The sequence below is a fragment of the Aplosporella prunicola genome, assembly GCF_010093885.1.
Source record: "Aplosporella prunicola CBS 121167 unplaced genomic scaffold K452scaffold_5, whole genome shotgun sequence".
NCBI classification, from domain to species: Eukaryota; Fungi; Ascomycota; class Dothideomycetes; order Botryosphaeriales; family Aplosporellaceae; genus Aplosporella; species Aplosporella prunicola.
The window spans coordinates 690,881-718,584 of record NW_022983533.1 but is presented as its reverse complement, the minus strand read 5'-3'; the positions used below and the strand labels follow the sequence as shown (position 1 = coordinate 718,584).

The window sequence follows — 27,704 nt, the reverse complement described above, 5'->3', positions numbered from 1 at the left end:
ACGATTCGAACTCGTCGTGAGGGGGGGACATCATGCGTTCGCGCGTTCGTTGTTGGGGATTAACTTTTTAGATTCTCTATCGGTCATAAGATCTATCGTGAAAAAGACGCCAGCTGTCATGTAGGCGTCACCTGTTCTACGGCTGTCAATCACCCCGCGATCATCATCGTACCGCGCTCTTTTTCAGGCGCGGTAGCTCCCCCCTTCAAAGAGGGGTAAACTGCCTTTCGATGCCACCGCCATCAGAAGCTTCACCAGGAAGCTTCTTTCCGTAATTTTAGCTGAGCCAAGAAAACGCCGTTTATGTAACTCGTGTGTGATTGTGGTGCTTGTTGCTTAAGCAACAGAGGTGCCGGCCTCGACCGACTCCTCGGGCCAGACGTTGTAGCCAAAGGTGTCCTTCATGTTGACGAAACGAGTGTGGCGGCCCTTGGCGACGGCGTTGACAGCCTCGAAGTCCTCGTCCGAGAGGTTGGGGATCTTGAAGTTGCTCTCGATGCGCGAGGGAGTGGAGCTCTTGGGCAGGACGACGTAGCCGCGGCGGAGACCCCAGGCCAGCAGAACCTGGGCGAGGTCGTTGCCGCTGCGCTGGGCGACCTCGTTGAGGGTCTTGTTGGTGCGGACCTTCTCGCCCGTGTTGGGGACCTGGTCCTGCGAACCAAGAGGCGAGTAGGCCGCGGGGAGGACGTCGTTCTCCTGGCAGAACTTGATGAGGGCTTCGTTGGGAAGGAAGGGGTGGATCTCGATCTGGTTGACGGTAGGCTTGACCTTGGCGATCTTGAAGAGCTTCTCAAGACCGGGGATGGTCCAGTTGGAGACACCAATGGCCTTGGCCTTGCCCGAGTTGTAGAGCTCCTCCATGGCGCGCCACGTGGGCTCGGGGTTCTCGGTGAGGTCCTTCTTGATGATGTACTTGCCGTCGGCGCCAATCTTGGGCATGTGGTTGTCATCACTCTCGGCAGCAATGGGCCAGTGGACGAGGAAGAGGTCGATGTAGTCGACGCCGAACCTCTTCAGCGAGCTCTCGAACGACCACTTGACCTCCTCGGGCTCGTGCAGGTGGTTCCACACCTTGGTGCAGATGAAGAGATCCTCACGCTTGACGTTGGTGTTCTCCTTGAGGAAGTCACGGATGGCCTCGCCAACCTCCTCCTCGTTCTGGTAGAACCAGGCGCAGTCGAGGTGCCTGTAGCCGGTCTTGAGGGCGGCGGTGACGGCCTTGTAGGTCTCGCCCTTGGCGCCCTCGCTGGCGAAGGTGCCGAAACCGACACCAGGGATCTTCACGCCATTGTTGAGGGTGAAGGTGGTGGAGTTGCTGACCTCCTTGAGGGGACCGAAAGGCATTCTGGCGGTGTGGTGAAGACGGTAAGGATGTAAGTAGGGGTATGGGTATCGAGTGCAACGTGCAGGAAGAGAGCAGGCAAGTTTGATGAGGTGCGAGGAAGACTTCAGAGTGCGCGGCAGCGACATGGTTGCTTAATATCGGTAGAGTCACATTAACAAACGAGGGTAAACCATGGCTGCGGCAGGCCGGCGAAAGCGACGGAATCGCCAACACCAGCAATGACCCCACCTAGTATGCGTGATGTCACGGTGGAGACTTATTGGGAGCTCGGGAGGGGGGACGAGTGTCGGGCGGCGGATCGATGCCCGCTTTTCGTGACGTTAAGAACGAGCCCCGTTCGGAAATGTTTCAGTGCTGCTTGGATACCGATATGGCCCGGGGTGACCGAGGCGGTGGGCGGAAGGCGGTGGCAGTAATTTTTTTTTTTTTCCTCTTTTTTTTTTTCTGCCGTGTCTGCCTTTGCCTCGAGCTCTCCCCTCCATCCACTCCCACCCCGGCGCTTCTCTCGGTCATACTGGTTGCAGCGCGCCCGAGGGCTACGTCACAGCGAAGTATCGGATGAAACACCCACTTGGCCACTTGCGGCGAACACGTCGAGAAAGTGCTGCAAGGACCCTCGCCGTCGGTTCGCCCAGCAGCGGCGGTGCGCCACTCAGGGACGCGGAGCCAGTCAAGCCCGCTGTTTGGCTCCGCTTTTCCCTCCCCGTCAAGGCTATCTTGAGGCCTCCCGGCAAAGGACCCTTTATTTGTGATACGGCACGATGATGACATCGGTGGAGCTCCGAGCAGCAGCCCCCCGGAGAGGGACGGAATGTTGCTTGACCATGGACTCTCAGATACCGACGCCTTCAAATATATACCACCCTGCTCGTCACGTTGTAGAGATCCACTTCTCATCCTCTTCCTCTCTCTCTTCCTGTTCCGACGTAGACACTTTCATCCTTTCCATCCTTACCATCCAAGATGCCTACCTACGACGAGAACGACCTTGCTACCCAGGCGCCCACTGAGGCTCCCAGGACCGAGAGCGTCAGCCAGAACACTCTGCCTATCCCCGGCGAGTCTGACGATGGCCCCATTGAGGTTCCTGCCACCAGGTCCTCCATCTCTGAGGCGCACAAGTACATGCACAACCTGAGCGTCTCCCCCTCCATGAAGGAGAGGAGGGGTTCCCGCAACTCTTTCGGTACCGCCCTTCCCATCCCCAGGTCCAAGAGGCAGTCCCGCCTCTCCTCCGTCGCCTATGCCGATGGCCGTCCCTCGCGCCCGGGCATGCCCCCCATCCAGCCCACCCGTGAGCTGCTGGCCTCCCAGATTCAGGACATGTCCGCCGAGAAGGTCACCAAGGCCAAGGACATGGCCTTCGTCTTCGACATTGACGGTGTCCTGGTCCACGGTGACCGTCTGATCCCCGAGGGCAAGCGTACCCTTGAGATCCTCAACGGTGACAACGAGCTCGGCATCAAGATCCCTCACATTTTCCTGACCAACGGCTCTGGTAAGCCCGAGGCGCCCCGTTGCGAGCAGCTCTCCAAGATTCTGGGCAACCCCATCTCCACCGAGCAGTTCATCCAATCCCACACTCCCATGAGTGCCCTGGCTGAGTACTACAAGACTGTCCTCATTGTCGGTGGTGAGGGCTACCGCTGCCGTGAGGTCGCCGAGCAGTACGGCTTCAAGGACATTGTCGTCCCCAACGACATTGTCGCGTGGGACCCCACCATCGCGCCCTACCGCGTCTTCACCGCCGAGGAACGTGCCAGCTCCAGGCCCCGTGACTTCAGCCAGACCAACATTGAGGCTATCATGGTCTTCTCCGACTCCCGCGACTACGCCACCGACATGCAGATCATCATGGATTTGCTCCGTTCTGAGAACGGCCGCCTCGGCACGATGGCCAAGGACCCTGTCTCCCAGCGCATCCCCATCTACTTCTCCCAGGGTGATCTTCTGTGCCCCAGCGAGCACTGGACTCCCCGTATGTCCCAGGGTGCCTTCCGCATCGGTCTTGAGGCCATGTACCGTGCTCTGACCGGCGTCGACCTCGAGCGTGTCGTCTACGGCAAGCCTGAGTTGGCCACCTACAAGTACGCCGACGAGGTCATCGCCTCCTGGATGGAGGTCATCCACAACGAGGAGAAGCTGCCCAAGAACATCTACATGATCGGTGACAACCCGGCCTCCGACATCGTCGGTGGTAACATGTACGGCTGGAACACCTGCCTGGTCCGCACTGGTGTCTACCAGGGCGAGGGCAACGACGACGATAACCCCGCTTCCGTTGGTGTCTTCCCCAACGTCCTCGAGGCCATCAAGACCGCCATCAAGCGTGAGCTTGGCGAGGAGTTCAAGTTCGAGTTCGACGAGAAGATCAACCCCGTCCTGCACGGCGACCGCTCTTCCGCCGCTGCCATTGAGTAAAGTGCTTAATCCGGCCCTGCTCTTCGGCTTCGTACGACCGTCAATCATGCCAGGCTGAGCCCGGTGTTATTTTCACTTCTCACATGCGATAAGACAAAAAAGTTCCATATGGGCACTGGGAACAAACCACTATAGACAGCGAAGGCGTTTCTCTATTTTTCCTTTTTCAAGTTGTTTCCTTGGCATCGATAAGTTATACCACATCACGTAGATGGATAGACCTTCAGGATTTTGGGTTTTTGCAAACAAGTTGGTCTACCACCAGGACATGAAGAATGAATTGAAAGGACTTCAAACCTCATCTCTGCTGCTGCACTCTGCTATTGCTCGCTTGTGACACCGTGCTTTCTTGCCCTTTCTTACCTTCCTGCTTCTCCCGCCTTGGTCCCTGAAAACCCACACCACAACCCGCCCACCCCACCTACCTGCTACCATGGGTCCCACGCTTCTCCACGCTTCTCCTCCCAAACCTCCACCCAAATTGCAACCCCTTATCAACACGCCGTTACACCTACGTAGTACCTACTCACGTTCTCCCGCCCTCTCCTGCTAATCCTCATCCCGGCATTCGCCTCATCGCATACACCAAGGCAAAATAAATCCCGCACCCCCGTCGCCGATCCATACTCTGAAGGCGGTGACGCCCCTCGGTCGTCAAGCGCGCGCGCACACGCGCCCACGCTGCCCGAGACGCAGGGCCGTGCTGCAGATCTTAGGGTAGGTTCGGGCCGCGCGAGCAAGCGCTCGGGGCGGCAGGGCGGCAGGGCGGCAAGGCGGGCAGGTCGACACGGGCGAGCACACCCATCCAGGGCCCAGAGAGTGAGGCGGTATGTATGTATGTATGTACGCCGTATGATGTATCGTTACCTGCGGCCGTATGTACGGGCGCTGTATGGGCGGCGCGCGACCCCTGCTTCTTGGGCGCGAGGGCTTGACCGGTCGAACGTCGTCGTCGTGAGTTACGGACTTGGCGGCTTGGATCGGGAGGTGTGGGATTGGGATGTTGGATGGATGGGGTGGTGAGTGGATATGGGTCGGCGAGTGGGTGGGTTGATGTCTGTGTTTTTTGTTTGAACAGCGCTGATGCTGTGGAGAGCGTGGTAGGGATGCGGTTGTCGGATTTGCACGTGATTATCGGCTCTTGATGCTCGCCCCTGCACAGATAGGCGCGATGCCGCGAGGCGAGCAGAAAAAACGCAGCCAGCTGTGCAGAGTGCAGGAGACGAAAGATGTATGTGTCAAAGGACGCATGTATGCCGCCGTCTCACCGCTGGTGTGCTTCCGAGGCTGTGGCGCGCATTTCATCACCTATCGCTCTGCAACAGACCGGGGTGACGTTCAGCGTCTCGGGCCGGCCTGCCTGGTGTTGGCTCAGACGTCAGGGATTGGCGCTGCCGATATGCGCCCTCTCAAGGAAGAGGCATATGGTGTGACTTCAGTGTGAAGGATCCGTGGACGGTAGCGTTTGCTTTTTCTTGAGGTGTTGAAGTCACAGCTGAGGGATCAGCATGGGTGGTCTGGCGGGATAGGAAGGTTGGCCTGGAGTGCTGCTGTGGGAGGTTGGTATCGTGCTATGAAGGGCATGTTTGCCGGGACAGCAGGGTAGATGATAGATGCGCAGGAGATTTGCTGGCACTCGTACGAGCTTGCATGCTTGAAGGTGGCAACTAAAGCTGTATGATGCCTGAGATAGAAAATGTTGGTAGTTCCATTATGGTGGTTGTTCATCACATGACCGCATGCCTAAAATCACGTGCTTGAACATACATACCTAGAGTTTTGAATCGTAATTTCTGTACCTCTTTTCTCGTCAGCAGCATTCAATTCAGTGCCCGGATCCCTGCAAAGCCCTGTCGGCTAGCATGTAATTGTAAACAGGTTAACAGTGGTGTGTGTGACAGGCGCGTCAGCACAAGCGAGCCTAACCTACGCGTCTTTCGACTTCATCAGAGAGCACCAAAAACTCCGTTGCGACCAAAACCATGAAAACTCATGGATTTACTTTAGAACCTTCTCGATCATGTAGCGGAATTGTTTCTGGGACGTGTCGTCTGTAGCAGATGGCAGTTTTTGTGACAATCAATCACCTAGCCTACGGTCTGAATCCACTGGCGTCTTGTTCTGCACTTGTCCGTTATGTCGCTACCTCACCATTCTTGGGCCAAACAAACACGTAGCTGCATACAGTATGTCTAGCTTTCTGTCCGGATGGCCGCATGGGCGGTGTTAGGATATGAAATCAATTCTCTCTAGAGCCATTGAGGTACGGCAAAGCAGACTGCTTCGCGATGTTACGCGTCGCCGACTAGACAACACGGCAAGAGTCCTATCATTATGCATTGCTGAGGTAGGCAGTTAAGAGTTTTCTTAATTATGTCCTGCAATGACGCTGACATTAGGTTGTCAGCAAACGCTGCACTTCTCTGTGTAGAGTAACCCTCTAGTTGCTTTCCGTTTGTATGATGTCACCGACTTCTCCAAGCACACCGACCTTTCTTATTGGTAAATGTCTTTGCTGGTGCCCTTATATTGAGTTTGCACTGGAGTTCGTTAGTAGTATAAGCTCAGAGATATGAGCTTGGGGCGTGGTTCAGCCATGTAAGGTTTGTTTTGTTGCAGACGTGGACAGAGACAGTGTCGCATGCTTTCTCATACCTGTGAGATAAGGTTATCGTGGGGATCTGTGGGGTAACTTCACTTCATTTGCGACCCAAAGTCGTTCGCTCCAGCCACACTTGCCTACTTCTTTTTTTCTTTTTTCTCCTTTTCCCACCGTCCAACACAAAACCTCGCTCACTCAGCCCACACAAACTTTCGACCACCCATCTTAGCAACTTCCCGATTACTCAAGTTACTAGGAGACCTTGGTCACTCAATCTCCACAGAACGTCGCTCACTCAACCCGCTCAGACCTTGTTCGCCTAACCCACACAAACATCTGCTCACTCAACTCACACGGAGCTTTGTCAGCTCAACTTACAAAAACCTCAATCACTCAACTCAGATGAACTTCGCGACCTCTCAACCTATGCAAAGCCTCTAGTCACCGCTGTCCACCCAGCATGGCACCTCACAATGTGTCTGTGGGTGAAGCGAGGGAGCACATCGCTTCCATTAGGCGGGCGAGAGGCTTGGACACCAATTCCGAGAATAACATGAACGCCGAAGACCTTCATGCCGCTCTGGCAATGTATGCTATTTCACTAAAGCCATCACTAGAGAAGAGACTAATTGGCTCTAGGCTCTCCGAACAGCTCTATCAGAAGCCTACTCGCTTTATTATGGAACTAATACGAAATGCCGATGACAATGAGTACGGCAATAAAGTACCTCGGCTCACTATCACCCTTCGCGATCGGCAGCTGATCATCGAGTGCAACGAAGTGGGTTTCAGCAAGCGTAATGTTGAAGCCATCTGCAGAATCAACCATAGCACGAAGGGCAAAAACAAGGACACCGATGGCTACGTTGGCGAGAAAGGCATCGGCTTCAAGTCTGTGTTCAAAGTAGCCGATGTTGTGTGGATTTCGTCGGGTAACTACAGCTTCAAATTCGACAAGAGGGCAGTCCTGGGCATGGCAACGCCCATATGGGAATCATTCCCTCACCCGACGAAGCCTGGATACACACATTTCTGTCTTCAGCTTTGCGATGAAACTGACGTTGACGGCATCCGCGAGGAGCTCCTTGCACTTCAGCCAAGCCTGTTACTTTTCCTCCGTCGGCTTCGCCAGCTCACAGTCAACGTGCCTAGCCTTGGCAAGAAACTCACACTTACGAGTAGTGAGGCCAGAAACTCTTCATTCTACGAACGTTCGCTGAGCAGAGATCGTACAACCATAAGGTATCTGGTTCAGGAACATGTCGTAGACGATATGCCTCTCGAAGAACGTCGACCAGGCATTAGCAACACCAAGATTCTCCTTGCTTTCCCTATGAGCGAGGCAAATGAACCACTATTGGAAGAACAAGAAGTTTTTGCCTTTCTTCCCATACGTTCATACGGCTTCAAGGTAGGTACGGTCCATTTTAGTCAGTGCAATTCACTTCTGACACAGCGAACAGTTCCTCATTCAGGCATACTTTCTCTTAGTTGCTAGTCGAGAAGATATTGATCGATCCAAAAAATGGAATAATCGATTGCTAGCCGGCATTGTGGATGCCTTTGTTCAGGCCGTTGGATCGTTTCATGGCACTCACCTTCGATATCTATGGCCACGTTTCTTGCCCCAATCCATACACCCGGGATCTTTCCTACGAATCGTGGAGCAGCGAACGTTGGACAAACTTGGTCAGCTACCAATCCTTGAATCAGAAAACGGAACCCTTGCAGAACCGGAAACGATACGATACGTTCCCGAGGGGTTTCGCGACGAAGAAGGCGAATTGATGCTTCCCGGTAGCAAGTACAGCCCTCTGTCGCACAGGTATTCGAACTCCGACATCCCACACATTACTCGTCTCGGAGTGGAAAGCTTGAGATGTGGAGAGTTTCTCAACGAATTGAAGAACATGGTCAACTTCCAAGAGAAGCAATTCCAAAACAAACCGGAAAAATGGCACAACAGCCTGGCAAAGACCCTTGTGACGGAACTTTCGTGGGACAATCCAAGGCAGCTACCACTGCTCAGGCTCATTCCACTTGAAAATGGCCTGTGGAGCGCCGCAAAGAACGAGGTCATATTCTTCCAGAATGACAAAGCTGAAATCACAATCCCGCCCGGACTGGAAGTTAAGGTTGCGAGTGTTGGGGCATGCCGCAACCCATTCAGACGCAACTTGTTTGTTAAGCTTGGTTTCAGGGTGTGTGACACAAAGCAGATATGCCAGGCCATTCTAGAGAAACACGCTTCTCTAATACGTTCAGTCCGTACTCTTGCCTCGGTCCCTTCCTTAGATGAAGCGGTCAAGCAAGTATATTTTCTGTATTCCTCACAGCGCCTCGGTCAGGCCCCCAGGATACAAGAAAATAGCATCCAGTTCCATGCCGAGAACAACACTCTCCATTACGGATCAAATCTCTACCTATCCGAAAATGAGATTTGCCCACTGAAAAAGTTTCTTGGAGGATTCCCGCAAGGCACTAACTTCCTTTCTTCCTCCTACCTCGAACAGGTTCCATCCTTAGAGCGGAAGAGCTGGTTCAAATGGCTCCGCGACACATTTGGCATGTCATCCATCCCACGACTTGCCAACAGAAAGAACGCGTTCGCGTCTATTTCGTTGACACCCCAGTTCGAACACATTATTGCCACTTGTGCTTCGCAAGAGGTTTTAACCCTTGTCAGAGATCACTGGAATGATTACGCTCCTGAGTTTAAATACTCTGAGATTACAAGCAAGTTAGAGTCGATGAAAGTAGCCTGTAAAGGGGGATCTACTAGACCGTTACGAGAGACATACCTACCCACAAAACATCTGCTTTCGAAAGTTCCGCCAGGACACGCCATACCTTTTCTGGACATTGAAACCCCCGAGGAGACCAGTTGGCTGAAATTCAGCCGTTTCGGGGTTCGTACTACAGACAATGTGTCTTTCTACCTCAGCTGCTTGCAGGGCTTGCGCACTGTCTCCGGACCACTGGAGCTGCGTCGTGTAGTCGACATTTATGAACGAATACAAGTACGCCTTTTGGATTATGATCAACTTGCTCAGTATGTGACCGGTCCATCATCAGAGTTAAATGTTAGACGCTAACTTCCAACCAGAAAAGAGTTCCGCTCCGAACGTCTTATCTATCTCCCCCCCAAAAAGGGATCATCCAATGTTGGCTCGTGGGCCAAATCTACCGAATGTCGCTGGGACACACCGGCATGTATCAAGTCATTCCGCTTAGCCGCCTATACCCTAATCTCAGCACCCTCTTCAAGAGCTACCTAGAAATTCCCAATGCGGATATTCACGACGTCATCAATGAATTAAAAGGAATTAAGCCAATCCCCAAGGAAGTCCAATATGTCCGCAGTCTCTTTACCGAACTCAACACCATGCTTAAGACATGCAAGCTTAATCTCGCGGATGTATCATGCTTGAAGAGTCTTAAAATCTTTCCAGTCAAGCGCCCTGGAGACTCTTCAAGCATACTGGTTAGCGGTCTCGAGGATTGGTTTGTTGCCGACAGATCTTATTTCAGAGCTAGCTTCGATGCTGCCCTCATGCTCCTAGACTTCCCTCCTGAAGCGGCAGAAGCAATGGCACCACTTTTCAAATTTCTTGGCTTGGGTCACAAAATTCTTTCTGGGGCAGCGGCACAGGAGGTCCGTTACATTGGTGACATTACTCTCGACGAGGCTCATACTACATATCTGCGGAGTAAAGCAGAGCACCTGATTAGACTTACGCCGGTATCGCAGAAAAATTTGGTGACGGTTCAACTTGCCGGCATGAGAGTTTATGCCGCCACAAATGTCACACTTGAACGCCATGTCAAAAGCCAAATCAATCACGGCTCAGCCAAACCACAAACTGTATACGGCAAGCCCGAAGAGGGAAGGGTGGTTTTCGAGTTGAACTCAGGGAAGGCCGATGAAAAGGCTTCCTATCAGAACCAAGACCTTAGCATCTTTATTGCTGTGGAAGACTTGAAGGATGAAACCTTCCCACCATACCAGCTTGCGGATGAGTTTATTAAGCTCTTCTGTATCGAAAACTCCGGTTACAAGGCTTTGGTACCGCATGTTATCTCTACAAAAGACCCGACTCGGACTTACGAGATGCTCGAGAGGCATGAGGTTGACTCTATTCAAGCCACCCCAACTGTATCAGAGGACAAGGGGCCCGACAAAGAGGATGTGGTCAACAGCAACCCAAAGCCCCAGAGAGATCGGGTAAGTCCAAAGACCAACAGCAACGACCGTTCCAACAGGCTTTCGGGCACGCAAAGCTCAATCCATGCACAAACCTTCGGTCAACTTCACAGTAGGCCAAGGAGTCAACGTGGTACAGACTCTTTAACTATTTCGAGCTCTGTGCAAGTACGTACTGAAGGAAACGAAGAAGACAAGCGCACAGGGTTTGAAGGAGAGAAGTTCGTAAGTTAAATAACACTTGCCAGTCTTGTTACAGTGTGGGGAACTAACTGCAATGCGCAGATGTACCAACTGCTCAAAAATTGGGACGACAGCCTGACTCCGTCTGTTTGGACAAGCCATTTCCGTGAAAGAGACGGACATGCACCATTCTCAGAGGACAGCAATAGTGCTGATTTTACGATATGCGCCGAGGACAAGCTTAAAAAGCGGCTGGTAGCGGAAATTGCGGAGCAGCTGTCCACTGGTACTGCAGAGCGCTTAGTGGCCAGTAGTGACTCAGCTACTTTCCATATCGAGGTAAAGGGTACAAAGGGGCCTTGCGAGTTAGAGTTCTTTTTGAGCGACTTGCAGTGGAAGATGGTATATATTCCTCCCCTCCTTTCTTGCTATATTTTTCACTGACCACGCCCACAGGCTCGAGAATACACCTGTCGAGGCGACGGAACGGTACCGGAGGACATCTACATCCTCGTAAGGGTGTTCAACATTGACTCGACGCCACAATATCGTTTCTACGTTGACCCCTGGAACATGTACATGCAAGGCGAGCTGAGTCTGAGACCGCAGGGCGAGTACATCGTCTCAATCGAGGAGTAGTTGATAATGCTCAGGAAGTTTGGAAGAAGGAAAAGTTCCTGGGTAGTTTGATCTCCTAGCCTCTCAATTAGATCGAACTTTGTATGTAGTCACATACTCAGAGGCTTGAGTATACGAATCAACGTATTGCCGTATTCTGTTAAATCTCTTGGTGATACATGTAACACTTTCTTGTGTAGAGCTTCGACTTCCTTACTTTCCCTACCGATTTATCCTCTTATGCCCTTATATGCTATAGTCGCGATCTTGTATATTCGTGTCTTCGTGTCCTTTCGAATACATTCGTTCCCTCATATGATTTTTGATTACATACCTTTGTAGTGTACCTTCATTCTTCGTATATCTCTATATTTATATTTCTAAAACTGCTGTTATGTTCTCGCGTCTTTTGTGTTACGTGGCGATTGTCCAATCTCATGACCGGTAGTTTGTCTTTGGGCGTATATTTCAGTATAACACGCGTACACTTCAGAACGCATTCTGTCATCAAAAACACCATCCTCCGCATCGTGAACCACGCATCAGCAAAATAACTAGAAGTTCATGGACACAAACACGTCCGCAACATAAGCCATCCGACCGTGCTACTCCCACGAGACAGCCGGTTCAACGTCAACAAAATGTCCAGCTCCGCGCTCTCAGCCTCGGCAAAAGGGGCAACCTTTCTCATTTTACAACAAGTCGCCTCTCGCGCTCTCACATTCGCCGTCAATCAAGTTCTCCTTCGTTTCCTATCTCCCGAGCTCCTGGGCGTCTCAGCGCAGCTCGAGCTCTTTTCCATATCCGTCCTGTACTTTTCGCGCGAGAGCCTGCGCGTCGCGCTGCAGCGCCAGGCCAATGGCGTGCAGGCCGTGGTCAACATGTCGTACATAGCGATCTACGCGGGCGCGGCACTGGCACACATTCTGCCGTGGCTGTGGCTGCGCGCCGACGTCCCCGACGTGGCCTACTTCCGGCAGTCGCTGTGGATGTACGCCTACGCGGCCATCTTGGAGCTGGCCACCGAGCCGGCGTTCGTCGCGACGCAGCAGCTGATGCTGTATAAGATCCGCGCGTCGGCCGAGTCGACGGCCACTGTCGTGCGCTGCTTCGCTACGTGTGGGTTCGCCATCTTCGCTAGTAGGCTGGGCTTCGATCCAGGAGCTTCACCGTTCGCTGTAGGACAGCTGGCGTACGCGGTGGTGCTGCTGGCGGTCTACTTATGGAAGACGGTGCCGGTGACCAGAGAGCACAAGTTCAAGCTGTCGCTTGGGCCGATACCGAACAGGTAGGCCAGGCCGCGCAAGATCCCTTTACCACCAGACAAGCAATTAACCAACAAACGCAGTAACTCCGCCGACTACTTCCTCAACACCTTCTCGCGCCCCCTCTCCAAACTAAGCCTCAGCCTCTTCCTCCAATCCAGCATCAAATACGTCCTCACGCAAGGCGACGCCATCCTCATCACGTCGCTCGCCTCACTGCGCGACCAGGGTGCCTACGCCCTCGCATCCAACTACGGCGGTCTCATCGCGCGCATGCTCTTCCAGCCCATCGAAGAAAGCAGCCGCAACCTCTTCGCCAAGCTCTGCGCACCGGAGAAGCCCCCCTCCTCTTCCCCCGCAAAACCGTCTCTCCGCCAAGCCCGCACCATCCTGACGCTCATCCTGCGCCTGTACCATCTCATCTCGCTGGCAGCCTGCGCGGTCGGCCCCACCCTCGCGCCGCTGCTCCTGCGCCTTGTCGCGGGCGCCCGCTGGGCCGACACAGAGGCCGGCGATACCCTCGCCACGTACTGCTTCTACGTGCCGCTTCTGGCGCTGAACGGCGTGACCGAGGCGTTTGTGGCATCGGTGGCAGGAAACGCGGAGCTGGCGGCGCAGTCCGTGTACATGGGCGGCTTCTTCGCGGGGTTCGCAGGCGCTGCGTGGCTGTTTCTGCAGGTACTGCAGCTGGGAGCGAGGGGGTTGGTGTTTGCGAACTGCGTTAATATGCTGATGCGGATTGTTTGGGGGTTGGGTTTTATCAAGCGCTACTTTGCGCGCAATGGTGAGGTGAGTTTTGCGCCTTCAATTCCTTTTTCTTCTTCTTCTTCTTCTTCTTCTTCTTCTTCTTCTTCCTTTTGTGGTGGGTACGACGACTGACATAGTTCGCCCGCGCCCAGCATTTCGACTACCTCGCCACACTGCCCAAAGGCATGAGCATCGCTGCGGCAGTCACAGTGCCCGGCGTGTTGAAGCTAACAGAAGGCGCGCTGGCGCGGTACGGCCTCCTCGGGGAACTAGTCCGCGCGGGTGGTGTTGCCGCCGTCTTTGCCGTCGTGATGTAAGTAGTCCTGCTCTGCTTTCTAATCCCACCGCTACTATAGAGCCATCAAGTGCGTTACTGACACCCTATGTGTAGTCTTTTCCTCGAGCAGGAGTACTTGAAGCAGTGCTACCAGATGCTGCGGCCGAAGAGGGAGGCGCCAGTGGAGAAAAAAGAGGACTGATGCTGGGCTTTGTATGTTTCGGAGCATGTAAGTGTATACTGGCATATGTGCACAGATAAAAGAAGTGGAGATACTCGCCTGTGAGTATAGGTCTTGGCCGAGCAAGCACAGATACCCGGCCTACGCATGTAAACGTGTGGTCTACGCCACACCACTCCAACACAGCAGCTACACATCAATCTGCATTTCGAGGAGTTGGCCATATTAGAAAACGCGTTTAAGGTATACGAAATCAAATCCGACAATTACTCTGCTCCCAACCGCTCATTATGGTATCATGCAATCATGAAACACCCCACAAACGCCCTAATTACCATAACTTTCCCCCAATACTTTCCCTCTTACTACCACCTAAAAAGCTAAACCGTCTTACGCTGTTGCAGCGCATCCAACTCCGCCGTCTCGTCCAGCAGCTGGCATGTCTCAGTCGGGTTCGCGATCCAGGCCGTCGTGCACGCCAGTCGGGCCTTGAAATCGTTGGCCCCGGCCGAGAGGAATTGGTCCCCTACGTGCAGTGTCTTGCTGCCGTCGATGCCGCCGAAGAAGCGCTGGCAGGACAGCACGCCCCAGGACTTGTCGCCGATGTCGACGAAGACGTCGTTGCCGCCTGCGGGGTTGATGCGTTAGTGCGTTGTTTGTGTAATAGGTGGTGAGTAAAAATAAGGTGGCTTACCGTTGAAGGCGCAGAAGGGAAGCCGCTGGCCGACGTCCGACATTTCAAGGATCTTCTGCGTTACCAATACCGTCTCTTCGAGCTGCTCTCGTGTGAACCGGCCACCAGGGGCAGGAATAATACCCACGGCACGCTCTTTCCGGATCAGCTGGGCCGGGAGACGCAGGTTGTTTACGCATTCCTTCAAGGCCGCCTCCGCTACGTTGAGCAGAGCGGTGACGTCTTCCTCGGTCCAGGATTGCATCTCTTCCAGGATCCACTCCTTGCGTGGGACGAACTTGAGCAGATTCGGCGCATCATCGGAGTACTTGAAGAGGTAGCTGCTCTCGCCTCCGAGCACGATGATGTTTTGCTTGAGGTGCGCGGGCAGGTCTGAGGAGTGGATCGCGTCTAGAAGACCATACAGGCGCTCGTAGTATCGCCGGCTTTCGGTGTAGCCGGCTGCAGTCACTATGCCGATGCTCGTGCCGTTGCGCATGAGGCCGAGGATCCGCGGGATGATGGGGTTGTCTGGAGTCAGTGATTGGCCGTCATCGTAAAGCGTTACATCTCCATCGAATGTGACAAGCTGCAAGGGACCAGCGCGGACCAGAGACATGACTTGGGCAGTGTTGAGAATGATCCGGATATCGTTGAACGAAGGGGCCACAAAGCGGCGGTGACTGATGAAGCGGCGAGCATCTTGGTAGACGAAGGCATCATGGAGGAGCAATGGCGTGAAGAATTTGGACACGGCGGGGACGAGGAGCCTGAGCTTCGAGTGGTTCTCGGTGCCCGCTCTTTGGTGGGCAACTGCATCACCTTAGACGCGCTTCCTTCACGTGGTTCATAGTGGAGAGGTAGAGACGGACTGTGGTCGTTGATAAGTTCTTCTACATCACGCAAGATTTCGGCATATCTGCGGTGGGCAATCGAGGCCATTTCCTCGGTGCTCCCATGGCGAGGCTCAAACACGGCGGTCGGCTGCGAGTGTAGCACGAATGGCACGGCCAGCAGCCCCTAGTGCGGGGAAAGGGATCAGCTTCGAGCGGGGCTATGATGAAGCGTTAAAGTGTACCTTGATCCATTCGATCTGCAGAACAAATTAGCTGGAGCGCCTACGGCGGCGGAGCTTCAGTGTCTCATACCAGTTGATCGCGACGGTGAGTCTTCCCGAGATGTTAGCATGGCGGGCGTCATGAGAAGCACGAGCTAGCGCACCTTGAGTGCATCTGGAAAGGAGATAGATCAGCGATTCGAGGTCCAATCGAAGGGGAAAGCTGGGGAAACGTACATTCAACTCTGTATCTGGTCGTCATAGTGATTGAAGCGAATGCGTGCAAAGTAGCAAGGTGGCAGAAAGGGAGAGAGGGAATAGGAAGCTGACAGCCGTGAGAGCTTGAGCTGTCGGCGGGCTCCGACCAGGGGCCCAGAAGGGGCAATCCTTATCGATAAAGCTCGGGTGCACGGCTACACCCGCCGTTAGCTTCGGCTTCATCGACATTCCAACTCTTTCCTACCTATCTACGCCAACATGACCGACCCCTCCTCCTCCTCCGCGCCAAACTCACCTTTTCCGCTCTCTCTGCGACCATGGCCCAACCAAGGCGAAAAAGACGAGCCGCTGATCATCCAATTGGCGCGCATATCGCATCAGTTTGGCCAGTACAGACATGTCACCGAGGAAAAACTCCAGGGCATGATTATCGATGAGGAGGCCGGCATTGTGCAGACTGCCGAGGGCCAGGATGAAGAAGAGGAAGAGACTGCCGACGACGTGAAGAAGCGCGTCGAGGAACTGGCCAAGGCCAAGGGCGAGATGTTTAGACACATCAAGTAGGCTTTGGACGAGCTCGATGCGGCGCCAAGAGCTAATCCTATGCAGTGACGCCCAACAAGAAGTTCTCTACGCGATCGATTTCCTAGGCCTGCTTTTGTCAAAAGACAGCGCACGAGCCAAAGACCAAATGTCGCCTGCTTTGAAGACCAGCGGAATACCGGAAGGCTCTTTTGGGTACGACAAATGGCCTGTGAAGCAGCCCGATGCACGACAGAAAAAACAAGAGGATCTCGTCGCCAAAGGCTGGACCATGGACAGTTTGGGCACCTCGGCGGATAACCTGCTACAAGCCGCGACCAGATTGGAGAAGGAGGTTCGCAAGGAAACACAATATTGGGGACAGATTTTGTCTATCACAAAGAAAGGATGGTCGCTCCGCCGCGTGCCCCGCGAACCCGGTACCTTGGGTGTTTCGTTCGGTTTTGCAGAAGCTAGCGATCAGTTCAAGGCTCGTGGTTTTGCGCCCCTGCGCACCAGAGACGACGGGAGCATCATTTTGGACCAAACCCTTGTGCAGCAGCCTAAATCTGTTCGTGTGCGCATTGTCCAGGACGGCAAGGTTGTGGGCTCTTCCCACCAAGGCAGCCTGGCGTTTGCTCCCCACAGCGACCAAGAAATCGAAGACCTCATCCGGCGCGCACGCGACTCCCTTTTCGAACAGGAACTGTTTCATGAGATGGCTATGGAAACACGAGGCCTTCTCTCCAACAATGTTCGCTTCCGTGACAACGTCATCATAATACCGACAGGCCTGGCTCACGAGTCCGAGGACGAAGTCCGAAGGGAAATTCACGTGGACTTGATACTTTTAGAAGAAGCAGAAGAGCTATTACCAGATCACACTGATGACCAACTAGCCAGGGACATTGCTGTGGCGCTCCGCATGCTGCTTTCTCATGCTCACAGACAAAGGCTGAAGCGGCGCTCTATGCCACCAGCCCCTCTAACGGAACGTAAGAGGGTGGATCAGCCGCCGCCTATGATTCGGACACTTCTGAACTATATCCACCACTATGCTGCTACGAATCATCTAAGGAGCTATCTTGAAGCCCATAGTCGTGCGCTCACTAAAGCGGGCCTTCAGCTCTCGTTCGACCTCGAGCGGACACAGTCCAACATCAAGGATCTCATGGATGAGAAACGCTCCGCCATTTCGCGTGTTACCTTTATCGACATGATAATGTCGGCCTTGACTCACCCTTTGCAAGCTACTTTCAGTATTACCCTTCCCTCCTCCGCAAGCGATTCAAAACCGCAGCAAATCAATATTGTTCTGCGCACGCTCGTGCAGCCACCTATTCAAGGGACTGAAATTATGGTGTCGTTACCCGCGACACTGACCCGCCTCCTCTACCTAGACGCTCCGGGCGCCACAAACAGCCAAAAGCGTCTCACATTCGACACCATGAACGATCTCACCTCGTACCTGGATGTCGGACTCGCCATCGACATTGTGCATAATCTGCTCAAGTCCGAGCTTTCCGGCTTTAGAGCTATTGAACGGGAGCCGGAGCTCGAGACCTTGTTCAAGGTGGAAGCCCCGTCGGTAGAGTCGAAACCTCCGAAAAAGACGTTGAGGATCGGATTGCAGCTCTCTGGCCCCGGCGTATTGAAGGCGAAGGCGTGTCCTGCGGATGGGGAGAGTGCTGATGAGGAGATTGTGTGGAGCGGGAATAAGGATGAGGTCAGGCCTTTGAGGGAAGTCATTAAGAAGCTGGCTGGGACGGGAAATTGATTGGATTTTGAGGCACAAATGGTATAATATATCCAGAGAAAACGTAGGTAGCTAAGAACCTAGTGCAACGGCTACGGACCAAGTAGTCTCTTCAGTAGTTGAATTTGAAATAACCGACGTTGATGTTGTGCAGTATGCAATGGTGCATAATATTCTGCGAAGGATTGCGGCACGACAGGGCCTCGGTTCATAATAAGCCCCCAACGCCGAGAGCCGACGCCTGAATTGCCTTGATTTTGATTGCTGGAAGGCAAAATAGCATGATCGTTCGAGGTGGTCACAAGACCGGTGACTGCCCTTTTGATAGTCGTGCATATTACGGGAGCCAGACCTGAGGATATGCATACGGCACTTATAGTTCTAAAGGGAAATGGGCACACGTACCGTAGTACTGTAAATGCATGCGGCTGTTGGCTTTCCACTTTCCAGCGACAAAAAGCCGGCAGGGCCCGGGCGCCACAAACGGGCGGCGGCGCGCCCAAGCCACACGCGACGACGATGGCGGGGCAACGCGGGGCAGGAAAGCTGGGAATCAAGCTCGTGAGCGAACGCAACCATTTGATGTCACGTCAACCGATTTACTCGAGGATCCACTTTGTGTCTCTCCACAATCTCACTTCCCCGGCCTAACACCTGCTTACAAGACTCTCTCTCCGCGCTCCTCTGCCCTTCCCCAGCTTCCCTTCGTCCTCGTGCCTGCACATCGTCAATCGTGAAACAGTCGCTCGAAGAGTCGAAGCTCGTTATTTCCATCCATTGCCCCACCTTCATCATGGCGGTTCCCACGGCGACCTCTCTCAAGGACATATACCCTGAGGATGCGATTGCGCACCAGCAGAAGCGCTGGGAGCACCTGCTCGCCTCGTTCAAAGAGAAATACGGCAAGCCCGCCGACTTCGTGTCGCGGAGCCCTGGTCGCGTGAACATCATCGGCGAAGTAAGCCAGCCATCAGCAGCAGCGACGGATAAACCAGACCAAAGACGGCGAGATGCTAATGAAGCGCAAATATAGCACATCGACTACTCGCTGTACGAAGTGCTCCCCATGGCTGTAACGACCGACGTGCTCATCGCCGTCGCCGTACGCCCCACCACCGAAGAACCACGCATCCGGATCGCGAACGTCAACCCCGAGAAATTCCCTACACGCGAGTTTGAAATCCCGAAGCAGGGCGAGATTCCGATTGACGCGACGTCGCACGAGTGGACAAACTACTTTAAGTCCGGGCTACGCGGCGCGTCGAAGCTGTTGACACAGAAGCGCGGCGATGGGAAAGACTTCGTCTCGGTGGGCATGGACCTCTTGCTGGATGGCACGGTGCCGGCTGGCGGTGGACTGTCCAGCAGTGCAGCATTTGTGTGCGCTAGCGCTTTGGCTGTCATGAAGGCAAATGGCGAGGAGAGCGTGGACAAGAAGGAGCTTGTGGAGCTCGCTGTCGTCTCTGAGCGTGCTGTGGGTGTGAACTCCGGCGGGTAAGTTGTGCGTTCGCCTTGAAATGAGTGTGTTGCTAACAGTTGACTAGCATGGACCAGTCTGCCTCTGTCTTCTCTGACCGCGGAAGTGCACTCTACGTCTCCTTCAAGCCCACACTTTCTGCCAAGCCTATTTCATTCCCTCACACTGACCCTGAACTCACCTTTGTCATCGCTCAGTCGTTCGTAGCAGCAGACAAGCACGTCACGGCGCCCGTCTGCTACAATCTGCGTGTAGTGGAGTGCTCAGTGGCGGCCGTTTACCTCGCCAAGGTCTTCAACCTGAAGAAGCCTCTCCCGGAGGACTCTTCTCCTCTAAAAGTCAGTCTGCGTGGCTTCCACGATGCCTTTTGTGAGGAACGCGAAGGCAAGACGGAAAACAGCAAAACCTCGCTTGAAGAATTCCAAGCGCAGCTGCAACGGCTTGTCCAGCTCACCGAAGACTACCTCATTCAAGAAGAAGGCTACACACGCGAAGAGATTTGCGACCTGCTCGGCATCAGTATCGATGAGTTCAACCAGCGCTTCACGTCGCAATTCCCGGTACGGGCGGAGCGGTTCAAGCTGCGCCAGCGTGCCCTGCACGTTTTCAATGAAGCGATCCGTGTCGGGAAGTTCCTGACGCTGCTGACCTCTCCGCCTGCCGAGTCTGGCCCTACCACGCAGCTGCTGCAAGACCTGGGCGAGCTCATGAACGCGACCCAGACGTCCTGCCGCGACGTATATGAGTGCAGCTGCCCGGAGCTGGACGAGCTGTGCGGGCTCGCGCTCGGCGCGGGAGCGCTAGGCAGCCGCCTTACGGGTGCCGGGTGGGGCGGATGCAGCGTCCATCTTGTGCCGAAGGATAAGGTGGACGCGGTGAAGCAAGCTTGGGTGGACGGTTACTACAAGAAGAAGTGGCCAGAGATTACGCAGGAGAGGCTGGAAGAGGCGATTGTGGTGTCGAAGCCTGGGTCCGGAAGCTCGGTTTTTAAGGTCGTGGGGGATAAGGTCGTTTGAATGCCGGAGGTGATGATTGATTGCTGCCTGGAACGGTGAGGCATTTTGGTATAATGGTGGATCTCTGCGTAGCCAGATAGACGGTACTAGTAAACGCTCTCGTATGTGAAAGACCGAGTTCCATGATATATGACATTGATTGGTACGGTTGCATGATCCCTGACAATTGTGGCTGACCAAGCAGACCTCCGGGCTCTACGTATGCGCTTCCAAAAAAAAGTAACATGCCACAACACCCATCCATCATCCTTGCCCGTGAGCCGCCGATCTTCTCGTACCACACAGCCCACACGCATGTACCTACGTCAAGCTCTGACACCGCATCCTCAGGCTTCAGGCCCTGTAACAACCAACCATTACCACCACGCCGGTTGTGGCTGTGACATTGGCGTGCCGGCCAGCTGGGCTCCGGAGGATGTGTTTCAGCTCCACGCTGGTAGTTACGCAATATGTAGTCGGCGCGTGCGCTCGTACGGGGAGTGGAGATCTCTGGGGCGCAGCCGACTGGGGTCGTGATCCTGCGCTGGGAAAGTGCGTGGTTGGGACGTGGGTTGTGGGCTGGGGGTCAAAATGTTGCTGCCTGGAGGTTGGTTGTTTATGTAGTAAGAAAGAAGAGCTGTGAGGCAGAGTAGGCTTATGCGTTACGTCCCTTCGTTCAGTCGAGATACAAGAGACTGAACTCTATCTATCCCATCTCCTCTCAATCCACCTCCCTCCCTCCGAACCCACGAACCCACAACCACCGCCACCATGCCAGCCCTCCACGCCAGCACCGACACCATCGGCGCCGCCGGCACCCTCAACCCTTCCTCCCCCGCCAGCAGCGCAAAGCAGACGCAGCGCCTGCTGCGTCGCCTGCCCCTCTTCGCCTTCCCTCCGGCCTTCGCCCTCCTCCTCGCCCACGGCATCGTCAGCAGGCGCGTTTTCCCCGCCCTCGGCCTCGCACCTCTTGGCTACTCCGCCTTGCTGAGCGCTGTGCTGCTGTGGTGCGGGTTGACGTATTCGCCTGCGTTGGGCTCGCCCACCAGCTCCGTTGGCGCGGCCCTCGTCGTGTTCATCCTGGACGCCGTGCTCGCGGGCATGAACCTGGCGTTCTTGATCGTGAGCTGGGTTGACATGCCCAATGACTGGAGGTGGGGGCGGAAGGACCTGATTGTGTTGGGAACATATGGAACTGTGTTTATGATACTGGATTGGTATGTTTTCCCTCTTGGGTTATGTTCGCCTCTTCTTCCTTCTACTACATTTGCTGGCGGCCGAAGGGGGCGACCCTTGCTAATGCGAGTGCAGTGCCATCCATGTGTACTTTGTGGTCCGCTACGGTCTGCAGGTCATCTACGCGCAGATGCCGAAGTGCCCGCACTGCCATTCGAGATTGAAGATAGCGCATAATGAGTTTGGCGAGCATGCGTCGGTCTACGCGTCTTTGGCGGAGTACGATGAAGAGGATGATTGTTATAAGGACGTGGCGAGCGCCAGGGAGTCGACTGAGTCGACTGAGCTGAGGAAGTAGATTGGCCAAGTGAAGAGGCGACCTCTTGACTCTTGAAAGACCTGAGGTGCTTTGGGATTTGAAAAATACATCAAGAGAAGGGGTTGGTCAGGTTGCCAGTTATAAAGAGACAAGAACGTAACAAGGACGTGAATTTGGTCATCATTCCTTCTGGCATTGAGGCATTGAAGACAGTCGCATCTTACAGGATATCAATCCTGGATATAGACGTTGGAAGACATCAGCATTCATCGTATGGACAATATATCTGATTCGGCAAAACGCAAAGAAATGGTCAGTATAGTACTCTCACTGGCGCTTGGCCTTGATATACCGCATGTTCCTCAAAAGCCAATCAAAATATGGACTGCCGTCAAAATACTTGACACTAAGCCAGAGCAAACCAGACTCTTGGCACACTCGACGATCTCGTCACCGCCTAGCTTGCTCTTTCCGTACTGGGTGTAGGCACATCGGATTGGAACGGGGCCGCTGTGGAGTAAGAAATATGGTTGCCGCAAACAGCACATGTGTTTGTACTCGTGGAGGCAACGAATTACGACTCAGGAACTCAGATGCAGACGCCTAATTCCAGTCCGATGCGCCTGTACAGGGTACAGGCGGTCCACAAAGACGATGGACACCTCGGCGATCGAGAAACCCATGGCCTTAGCTCTCACCGCGATCTCCATCTGAAAAGTATAACCCTTACCCTCGGTGCCGGTGATGGCCTTGGCAAGGGCTTTTTCTTGTATAGCCTACCGCTGCCAGCCACGTCGCTATCGCCAGGGCGCAACAGGGTGTTGACGAAGTTGTTGGCACCGCGACTGAGGGCAGGAGAACGGAGTACTTGCCGTCGGCCATTGTAGAAATAGTATGGAGGGCTCCGTTGACGGGCTAAGGAGCGATTGGGGTTGAAGAGCTTGTAAAGTTAACTTGGTGTTTTCCCCGACCCTAAGACGTTAGTGTTGAGTCACATGAGAGATAAGATAATCTAAATCTATTGACGACCGGTAGGCTTCAACCTTGGCTTCTTCAAAGCCAAACAACCTCCAGCACTCATACTATCATGCCGACCCTAGCAGGTACTCTCATAGCGGGTGCGAGCATCCGAAGGATGCCTTCTACCTCTTCGCAGCACGTTGCCCCGGTGGACGCCCCAACTCGCCGAATCCCGGGGTGGGGATCTTAGCATCGCAAACTCGAGGATATTCTTTGGCACCGCAAAAATGTGCACCGCCTACGAAACACACCGCTACCTGCGGCTTCCGAGGAAATACTCAGGCCTATTGTACAATACGTTTTGACCCCAGAGGACGCGGGCCCCTGTATGCGCATACGGGACAAAGACATCGCAGACACCGTTGAGCCCCGCCGCGGCCCGCCAGCTCCATCCGTATGGGGCGGACGAACAGCAAGCAGACAGAGCGTCAAGACATCCCGCAACAATGCGTTGAAGAAGGGGAAAGCGGAAGGTGCAGCGAATGCACCCGTACGCCCGAAGTTCCATAAGCCGCCAAGCCCGGATGCTGAACCAATGAACGCCAAGAACCAAACCGATGGTAAGCGGGCACGGCGGGTCAAACGAGAAACCCACGGAACATCCTGCCAGCAAAGCGCCTGTTGCTGAAGAAACCAGGAGGCCTCGGCAGACGAAAAGCTTCAATGCAAGAAAAAAAAAAGTAAAAGAGGAAGTGGAGTGATGGGTCTGATGGAGAAAAGGAAACGCTCAAGGGGAAATTGGGGTGGGCACCGCGGTTATATCGAGGGCGTGCTATTTGTCGGGTGCTCGTGGGACATGGTGCGGTGTCCGAAAAGATTGGAGCGTTGAGGGGCGGTCTGTGTGATTTCACCAGGCGTACAGCAGGGGGCGTGATTAATATTCAGCAGGTTTGTTGGAGGTTCCGCATGAAGCCAGGGACAAGTGCGGGTGTCTTCGCGGGGTAAGTTTGCACCAACTTATGGTGGAATATGGGGTAGCGACAGCATGGGGATGCTTCCCCTCAAATTGCGAGCAGGATGAGGTGAGTGTCAGTCGATACAAGTCGCCAAACGTCCTGATCTTTGGCCATCAAGGTCCGAGTTGCGTGCGGGGATCTGCGGTGGGCCTTCCGTTAGTCGGAATAGCTGCCGAAAAGTGAGCGATAAGCGTTCCCTGTCGTCACCATGATCGTGCACCTTGATGGACCCTTTTTGGACACGACCTTGGGATTCCGTCTGTCATGATGGCGGTCGAGGCTTTGCTGATCCCCTTCGCGCGCTTTCTCAGCGGGCGGGTCTTGAGCAAAGAGGAGTCATCTCTCGTCCCCTCCGCTATCAAAGACATCATCCTCCTCGACTCTTGCGATTTTACCCGTTGCTCCGTTCGACCGCGCCTCGACTTTAAGCTGCCGCGGAGCTGCCACGGTGGACGCAACTGTAACAGCATCGACTGTCTATCCCATACCTAATTTCGCCATGGACGCAACTATGCAAGCGGAGACCTCTCCACTACTCCGACTGCCTACGGAGCTTCGTCTAATTATCTACGAACACCTTCTACTTCCTTTTGTTTCAACCAATGCCGCCGGCGAGATCAACACGCCTAAACGCGGCCCTAGAATTACGGCGTCGGAGTACCATGAGTATGAGATGGGTAGCAATAGCAACGCCTTCGCCTCGGGTCCACGCACCCTGCGAATCCGCACCATGGACCCAACCTCATTACCCCCTACCAGGCGGACAAAATACCACATCCGGAGCGACCGTTTCCGAACCCGCACGACGATGACAACGTACGCTCTGCAACAAAATCCAGGCCTCCACACGGCCATACTGCAGACTTGTCGTCAGTGCCACGCTGAGGCAGCCGAGCTGCTATATTCATCTTACACCTTTGACTTCGACACTCACGTCGAAGCCGTGATACCTTTCCTGGCGGACCTGACTCCCATAGCACGCGCCAGCATCTCCAGCGTGGCGCTCATCAAACGCGCACTGCCGTACGTCAAGGAGTTTGACCGCGCAGAGTGGCATTCGGCATGCGAGTACATGGCGACAGAGCTCACCATCCCCACACTGCGGCTAAGCCTGGGCGTCGTGGCGGGGAAACCCGGACCCAACGGGTGGGTCGACGTGCCCGAGCTGACGGTCGACCATTTCCGGCTCGTGCAGCCGCGCTCGGTGAGGAGCAGGGTGTCATCGGGCTCGAGCTCGCGGGCCTCCACGCCGTCGTCATCGTCATCGGCGAGCGATGACGAGAGCGAGATCACCGTCCCTGGCTTGGGTCTCAAGGCTATTGCGGGCGTCGAGTTCGAGTGGGCAGAGCAGCTCATGTGGATGCGTGGCTTGAGGGCCATGCATGTCAGAGCTATCATCGAGCATTGCCCGCCGCCCGAGAGCGAGACGATGGCGTTCTGGGTGAGCTTTTCGAAGAGCATCGAGGGCGCTTTTAGCGATTGGATCAGGGGCATTATGCTTGCATAGGCTCTATTGTTGGTGTTTTGTCGCGGCGTCGGTACGGTTTGGATTGAATCAACCCTTTTCCAAGTTTACTATTCGGTTGCCTCTTTTATGGACCATAGACACGGGATTCGAGAGGAAAATGGGGGCGTTGTTAGCAACGGGCAATTTGGTTATGAGATTCTTGTTGAAAGCTGTGTTAAAGATACGTCTTTACCTATGCAGTTTAGCCCGTAATATCATACTTCAACTTAAACTCTTTGTAGGCTGTGTCTTCTGAGAATCTTCAATCCATGTAACCTTCCTGGGCCGGCACAGCAAATACGCTCCGCAGGGGAGAGCGCCACAGCGTGCAGCCACGGGGGTCGCTACCTGTCGCTAGGTACTTACAGGAGCCCCATGAGTCTCAGTGAGGTCGCCTGCCTCGGGCAGGTAGGAATGCTCCACCATCAACATGCCTTCCCTTCTAGTCCGTCTATGTCTGTCGGCCTCCGCCCTCGGAAGTATAAACCCCCCCCCCCCCCTCGTTTCCTCCTCTTCTTTCTTCCTCTCCACTCTTCTACCGTCTACTCAGACAGCCTGCGGACTTGAAGCTGAGCCCCAAATGCTCGAGGTGTGGCACTCGTAATGCGAAACGTCCACTGCCTCTGCAGTCACGTGTTATGACACTCTACAAGGGTAAGGTCTTTGGCCCCCACGACACTATCTCTTGCCAAATTTGGTAGGTCTTGACAGAATGGTAATGGCTTGCGCGTCTGATGTGTGCAGTTTCGTTCAATGTCCTCGTTTAAAGCCCTCTCGCCTTTCGTTACCAAATGAACACTGCGAGAGTGGATAAAATGTAGAACTAGGTCAGCTGTGGACTCCACTTGTGGTATCTCCATGAGAGCGGCGAGAAGAATTGCATAGGTTTTTTCTGTTTGGTGTAAAATGAATGGTGTTCTCCTCCCTCCCTTCGGCTACAGGACCGCACGGAGTGCAACGTGCCCGAGACTCCCAGTGTTTGCTTTTTCTGTCGGATATCATCAGCCGATCATGGCATGGTACCTGGTTATTTCTCCTTTTCATGTTTATCTGTTTCCACCCTCTCGGAGAATTTTACAGATTTATGTGCTTCTCCGCCAACCGTCACTGACAACCTCGCGCACGGCCCATAGACACCGAGGATTCTGCCACCTTTCGTCACTCGAAGACAGTTCGGTAGAATTGAGGAGACATAACATATAAAGGCGTGTCCCCTTAAAGGGGTGTTGGAATCTAGGATCCATGTTGGATAGGTAGTGAGAGCCCAGCGTAGATATAAGAGTCCGTCCGGTGATGGCGTGAAATGTCGAGGGGTAGAAATAGGTTAATGTGGGGATGAGAGATGATCTATTCCCTACTTGATCAAGTAGGTAGGCGGTTTGAGAGAAGACAGGGAGTTTGTAATTGAAACGGAATGGCCCGTTCTCTGAGGCCCTTGTAAGTATGCGTTTCTCGTGGGGGCTATGCTGCACATCGTTCGATGCTGTCCAGCTTCCTTGCTCCTTCGTCGCATTCCAACATAATATTTGTCCTTCCTTCGATTCCCCATACACCAATCATAACACAGTAACTGTCTTTATTAGGTAGACCTTTCCCCGACAAGCCGAAGCGACACAACAACAATGTCCGGCCTCGAAGCCGCCGCCAATATCCTCGCCTTAATAGGCGCAGCTCAAGACGTCAGTCGACTAACAGTGAGGCTACTCAAGCGCCTCAAACATGCTCCAGTGGAGTTCAGAGCTCTGCTTGAAGAAGTCGAGAATATGCAGCTCGTGCTAGCCAGAGTGGAACAGACCCACGAGGCATTGGAGAAAAGCCCTTCAGATCTCAAGAGACTTATCGAAGCTGCAGAGAGGAAAATGCTTGTGGTCAACAGAATGATACAAGACAAACTCATCAAACCTGGAAAAGCAAATAAAGTGGACCGTTTTTCCTGGGTGAGGCATTCCAGTAAAGCGAAACAGCTGGTTCTGGAGCTTAGCAGTCTTCGACAGAGTATTGTAGATGTACTGTCGGCTTTGAATTGGTGGGTAATTTCGCGTTTGTTCACCGTCGGGACTTGCACTGTGATCTTTACAGTATCAGATCAAGACCGCCTAAACGACTTTTATTTCAAGGGATAGTAGTTCGTGGACTATCATCTTTCGTGTTTTTGTATATTGTAGAATGTTTCTTGAAAGTCTT

General features: G+C 53.9%; 10 protein-coding genes across 10 annotated transcripts; 8 read left to right on the top strand and 2 right to left on the bottom strand.

The window, feature by feature from the left end:
• Positions 1-336: 336 nt before the first annotated feature.
• On the bottom strand, positions 337-1,344 carry K452DRAFT_221864 (uncharacterized protein; the record flags this gene model as incomplete). The annotated part of the gene is made up of 1 exon (XM_033536534.1): positions 337-1,344. The coding sequence occupies one exon, from the start codon at positions 1,342-1,344 to the stop codon at positions 337-339; it is 1,008 nt and encodes a 335-aa protein (XP_033400819.1).
• A 964-nt stretch (positions 1,345-2,308) lies between these two features.
• On the top strand, positions 2,309-3,766 carry K452DRAFT_306042 (uncharacterized protein; the record flags this gene model as incomplete). Its single annotated transcript, XM_033542951.1, has 1 exon — positions 2,309-3,766. One exon carries the CDS (start codon positions 2,309-2,311, stop codon positions 3,764-3,766), a length of 1,458 nt encoding a protein of 485 aa, XP_033400818.1.
• A 2,747-nt stretch (positions 3,767-6,513) lies between these two features.
• On the top strand, positions 6,514-11,527 carry K452DRAFT_343652 (uncharacterized protein). The gene is made up of 6 exons (XM_033545411.1): positions 6,514-7,779; positions 7,832-9,420; positions 9,475-9,588; positions 9,624-10,797; positions 10,858-11,157; positions 11,212-11,527. The coding sequence occupies exons 1-6, from the start codon at positions 6,829-6,831 to the stop codon at positions 11,392-11,394; spliced, it is 4,311 nt and encodes a 1,436-aa protein (XP_033400817.1). The 5' UTR covers positions 6,514-6,828; the 3' UTR covers positions 11,395-11,527.
• A 427-nt stretch (positions 11,528-11,954) lies between these two features.
• On the top strand, positions 11,955-13,864 carry K452DRAFT_265730 (uncharacterized protein; the record flags this gene model as incomplete). The annotated part of the gene is made up of 4 exons (XM_033538759.1): positions 11,955-12,661; positions 12,722-13,427; positions 13,538-13,698; positions 13,777-13,864. The coding sequence occupies exons 1-4, from the start codon at positions 12,015-12,017 to the stop codon at positions 13,862-13,864; spliced, it is 1,602 nt and encodes a 533-aa protein (XP_033400816.1). The 5' UTR covers positions 11,955-12,014.
• A 359-nt stretch (positions 13,865-14,223) lies between these two features.
• Positions 14,224-15,835, bottom strand: K452DRAFT_295652 (uncharacterized protein; the record flags this gene model as incomplete). The annotated part of the gene is made up of 7 exons (XM_033541838.1): positions 14,224-14,471; positions 14,538-15,329; positions 15,389-15,536; positions 15,595-15,609; positions 15,665-15,685; positions 15,738-15,748; positions 15,811-15,835. 7 exons carry the CDS (start codon positions 15,833-15,835, stop codon positions 14,224-14,226), a joined length of 1,260 nt encoding a protein of 419 aa, XP_033400815.1.
• Positions 15,836-16,046: 211 nt separating this feature from the next.
• On the top strand, positions 16,047-18,233 carry K452DRAFT_356423 (uncharacterized protein). Its single transcript, XM_033546046.1, has 2 exons — positions 16,047-16,352; positions 16,402-18,233. The coding sequence occupies exons 1-2, from the start codon at positions 16,051-16,053 to the stop codon at positions 18,089-18,091; spliced, it is 1,992 nt and encodes a 663-aa protein (XP_033400814.1). The 5' UTR covers positions 16,047-16,050; the 3' UTR covers positions 18,092-18,233.
• Positions 18,234-18,776: 543 nt separating this feature from the next.
• On the top strand, positions 18,777-20,647 carry K452DRAFT_284484 (uncharacterized protein). The gene is made up of 3 exons (XM_033539948.1): positions 18,777-19,028; positions 19,104-19,564; positions 19,615-20,647. Exons 1-3 carry the CDS (start codon positions 18,864-18,866, stop codon positions 20,561-20,563), a joined length of 1,575 nt encoding a protein of 524 aa, XP_033400813.1. The 5' UTR covers positions 18,777-18,863; the 3' UTR covers positions 20,564-20,647.
• Positions 20,648-20,822: 175 nt separating this feature from the next.
• K452DRAFT_284483 (uncharacterized protein) lies at positions 20,823-22,335 on the top strand. The gene is made up of 2 exons (XM_033539947.1): positions 20,823-21,759; positions 21,854-22,335. Exons 1-2 carry the CDS (start codon positions 21,314-21,316, stop codon positions 22,074-22,076), a joined length of 669 nt encoding a protein of 222 aa, XP_033400812.1. The 5' UTR covers positions 20,823-21,313; the 3' UTR covers positions 22,077-22,335.
• A 2,177-nt stretch (positions 22,336-24,512) lies between these two features.
• On the top strand, positions 24,513-25,733 carry K452DRAFT_349406 (uncharacterized protein; the record flags this gene model as incomplete). The annotated part of the gene is made up of 2 exons (XM_033545594.1): positions 24,513-25,217; positions 25,329-25,733. 2 exons carry the CDS (start codon positions 24,513-24,515, stop codon positions 25,518-25,520), a joined length of 897 nt encoding a protein of 298 aa, XP_033400811.1. The 3' UTR covers positions 25,521-25,733.
• A 1,409-nt stretch (positions 25,734-27,142) lies between these two features.
• On the top strand, positions 27,143-27,643 carry K452DRAFT_306034 (uncharacterized protein; the record flags this gene model as incomplete). The annotated part of the gene is made up of 1 exon (XM_033542950.1): positions 27,143-27,643. One exon carries the CDS (start codon positions 27,143-27,145, stop codon positions 27,641-27,643), a length of 501 nt encoding a protein of 166 aa, XP_033400810.1.
• Positions 27,644-27,704: the final 61 nt, after the last annotated feature.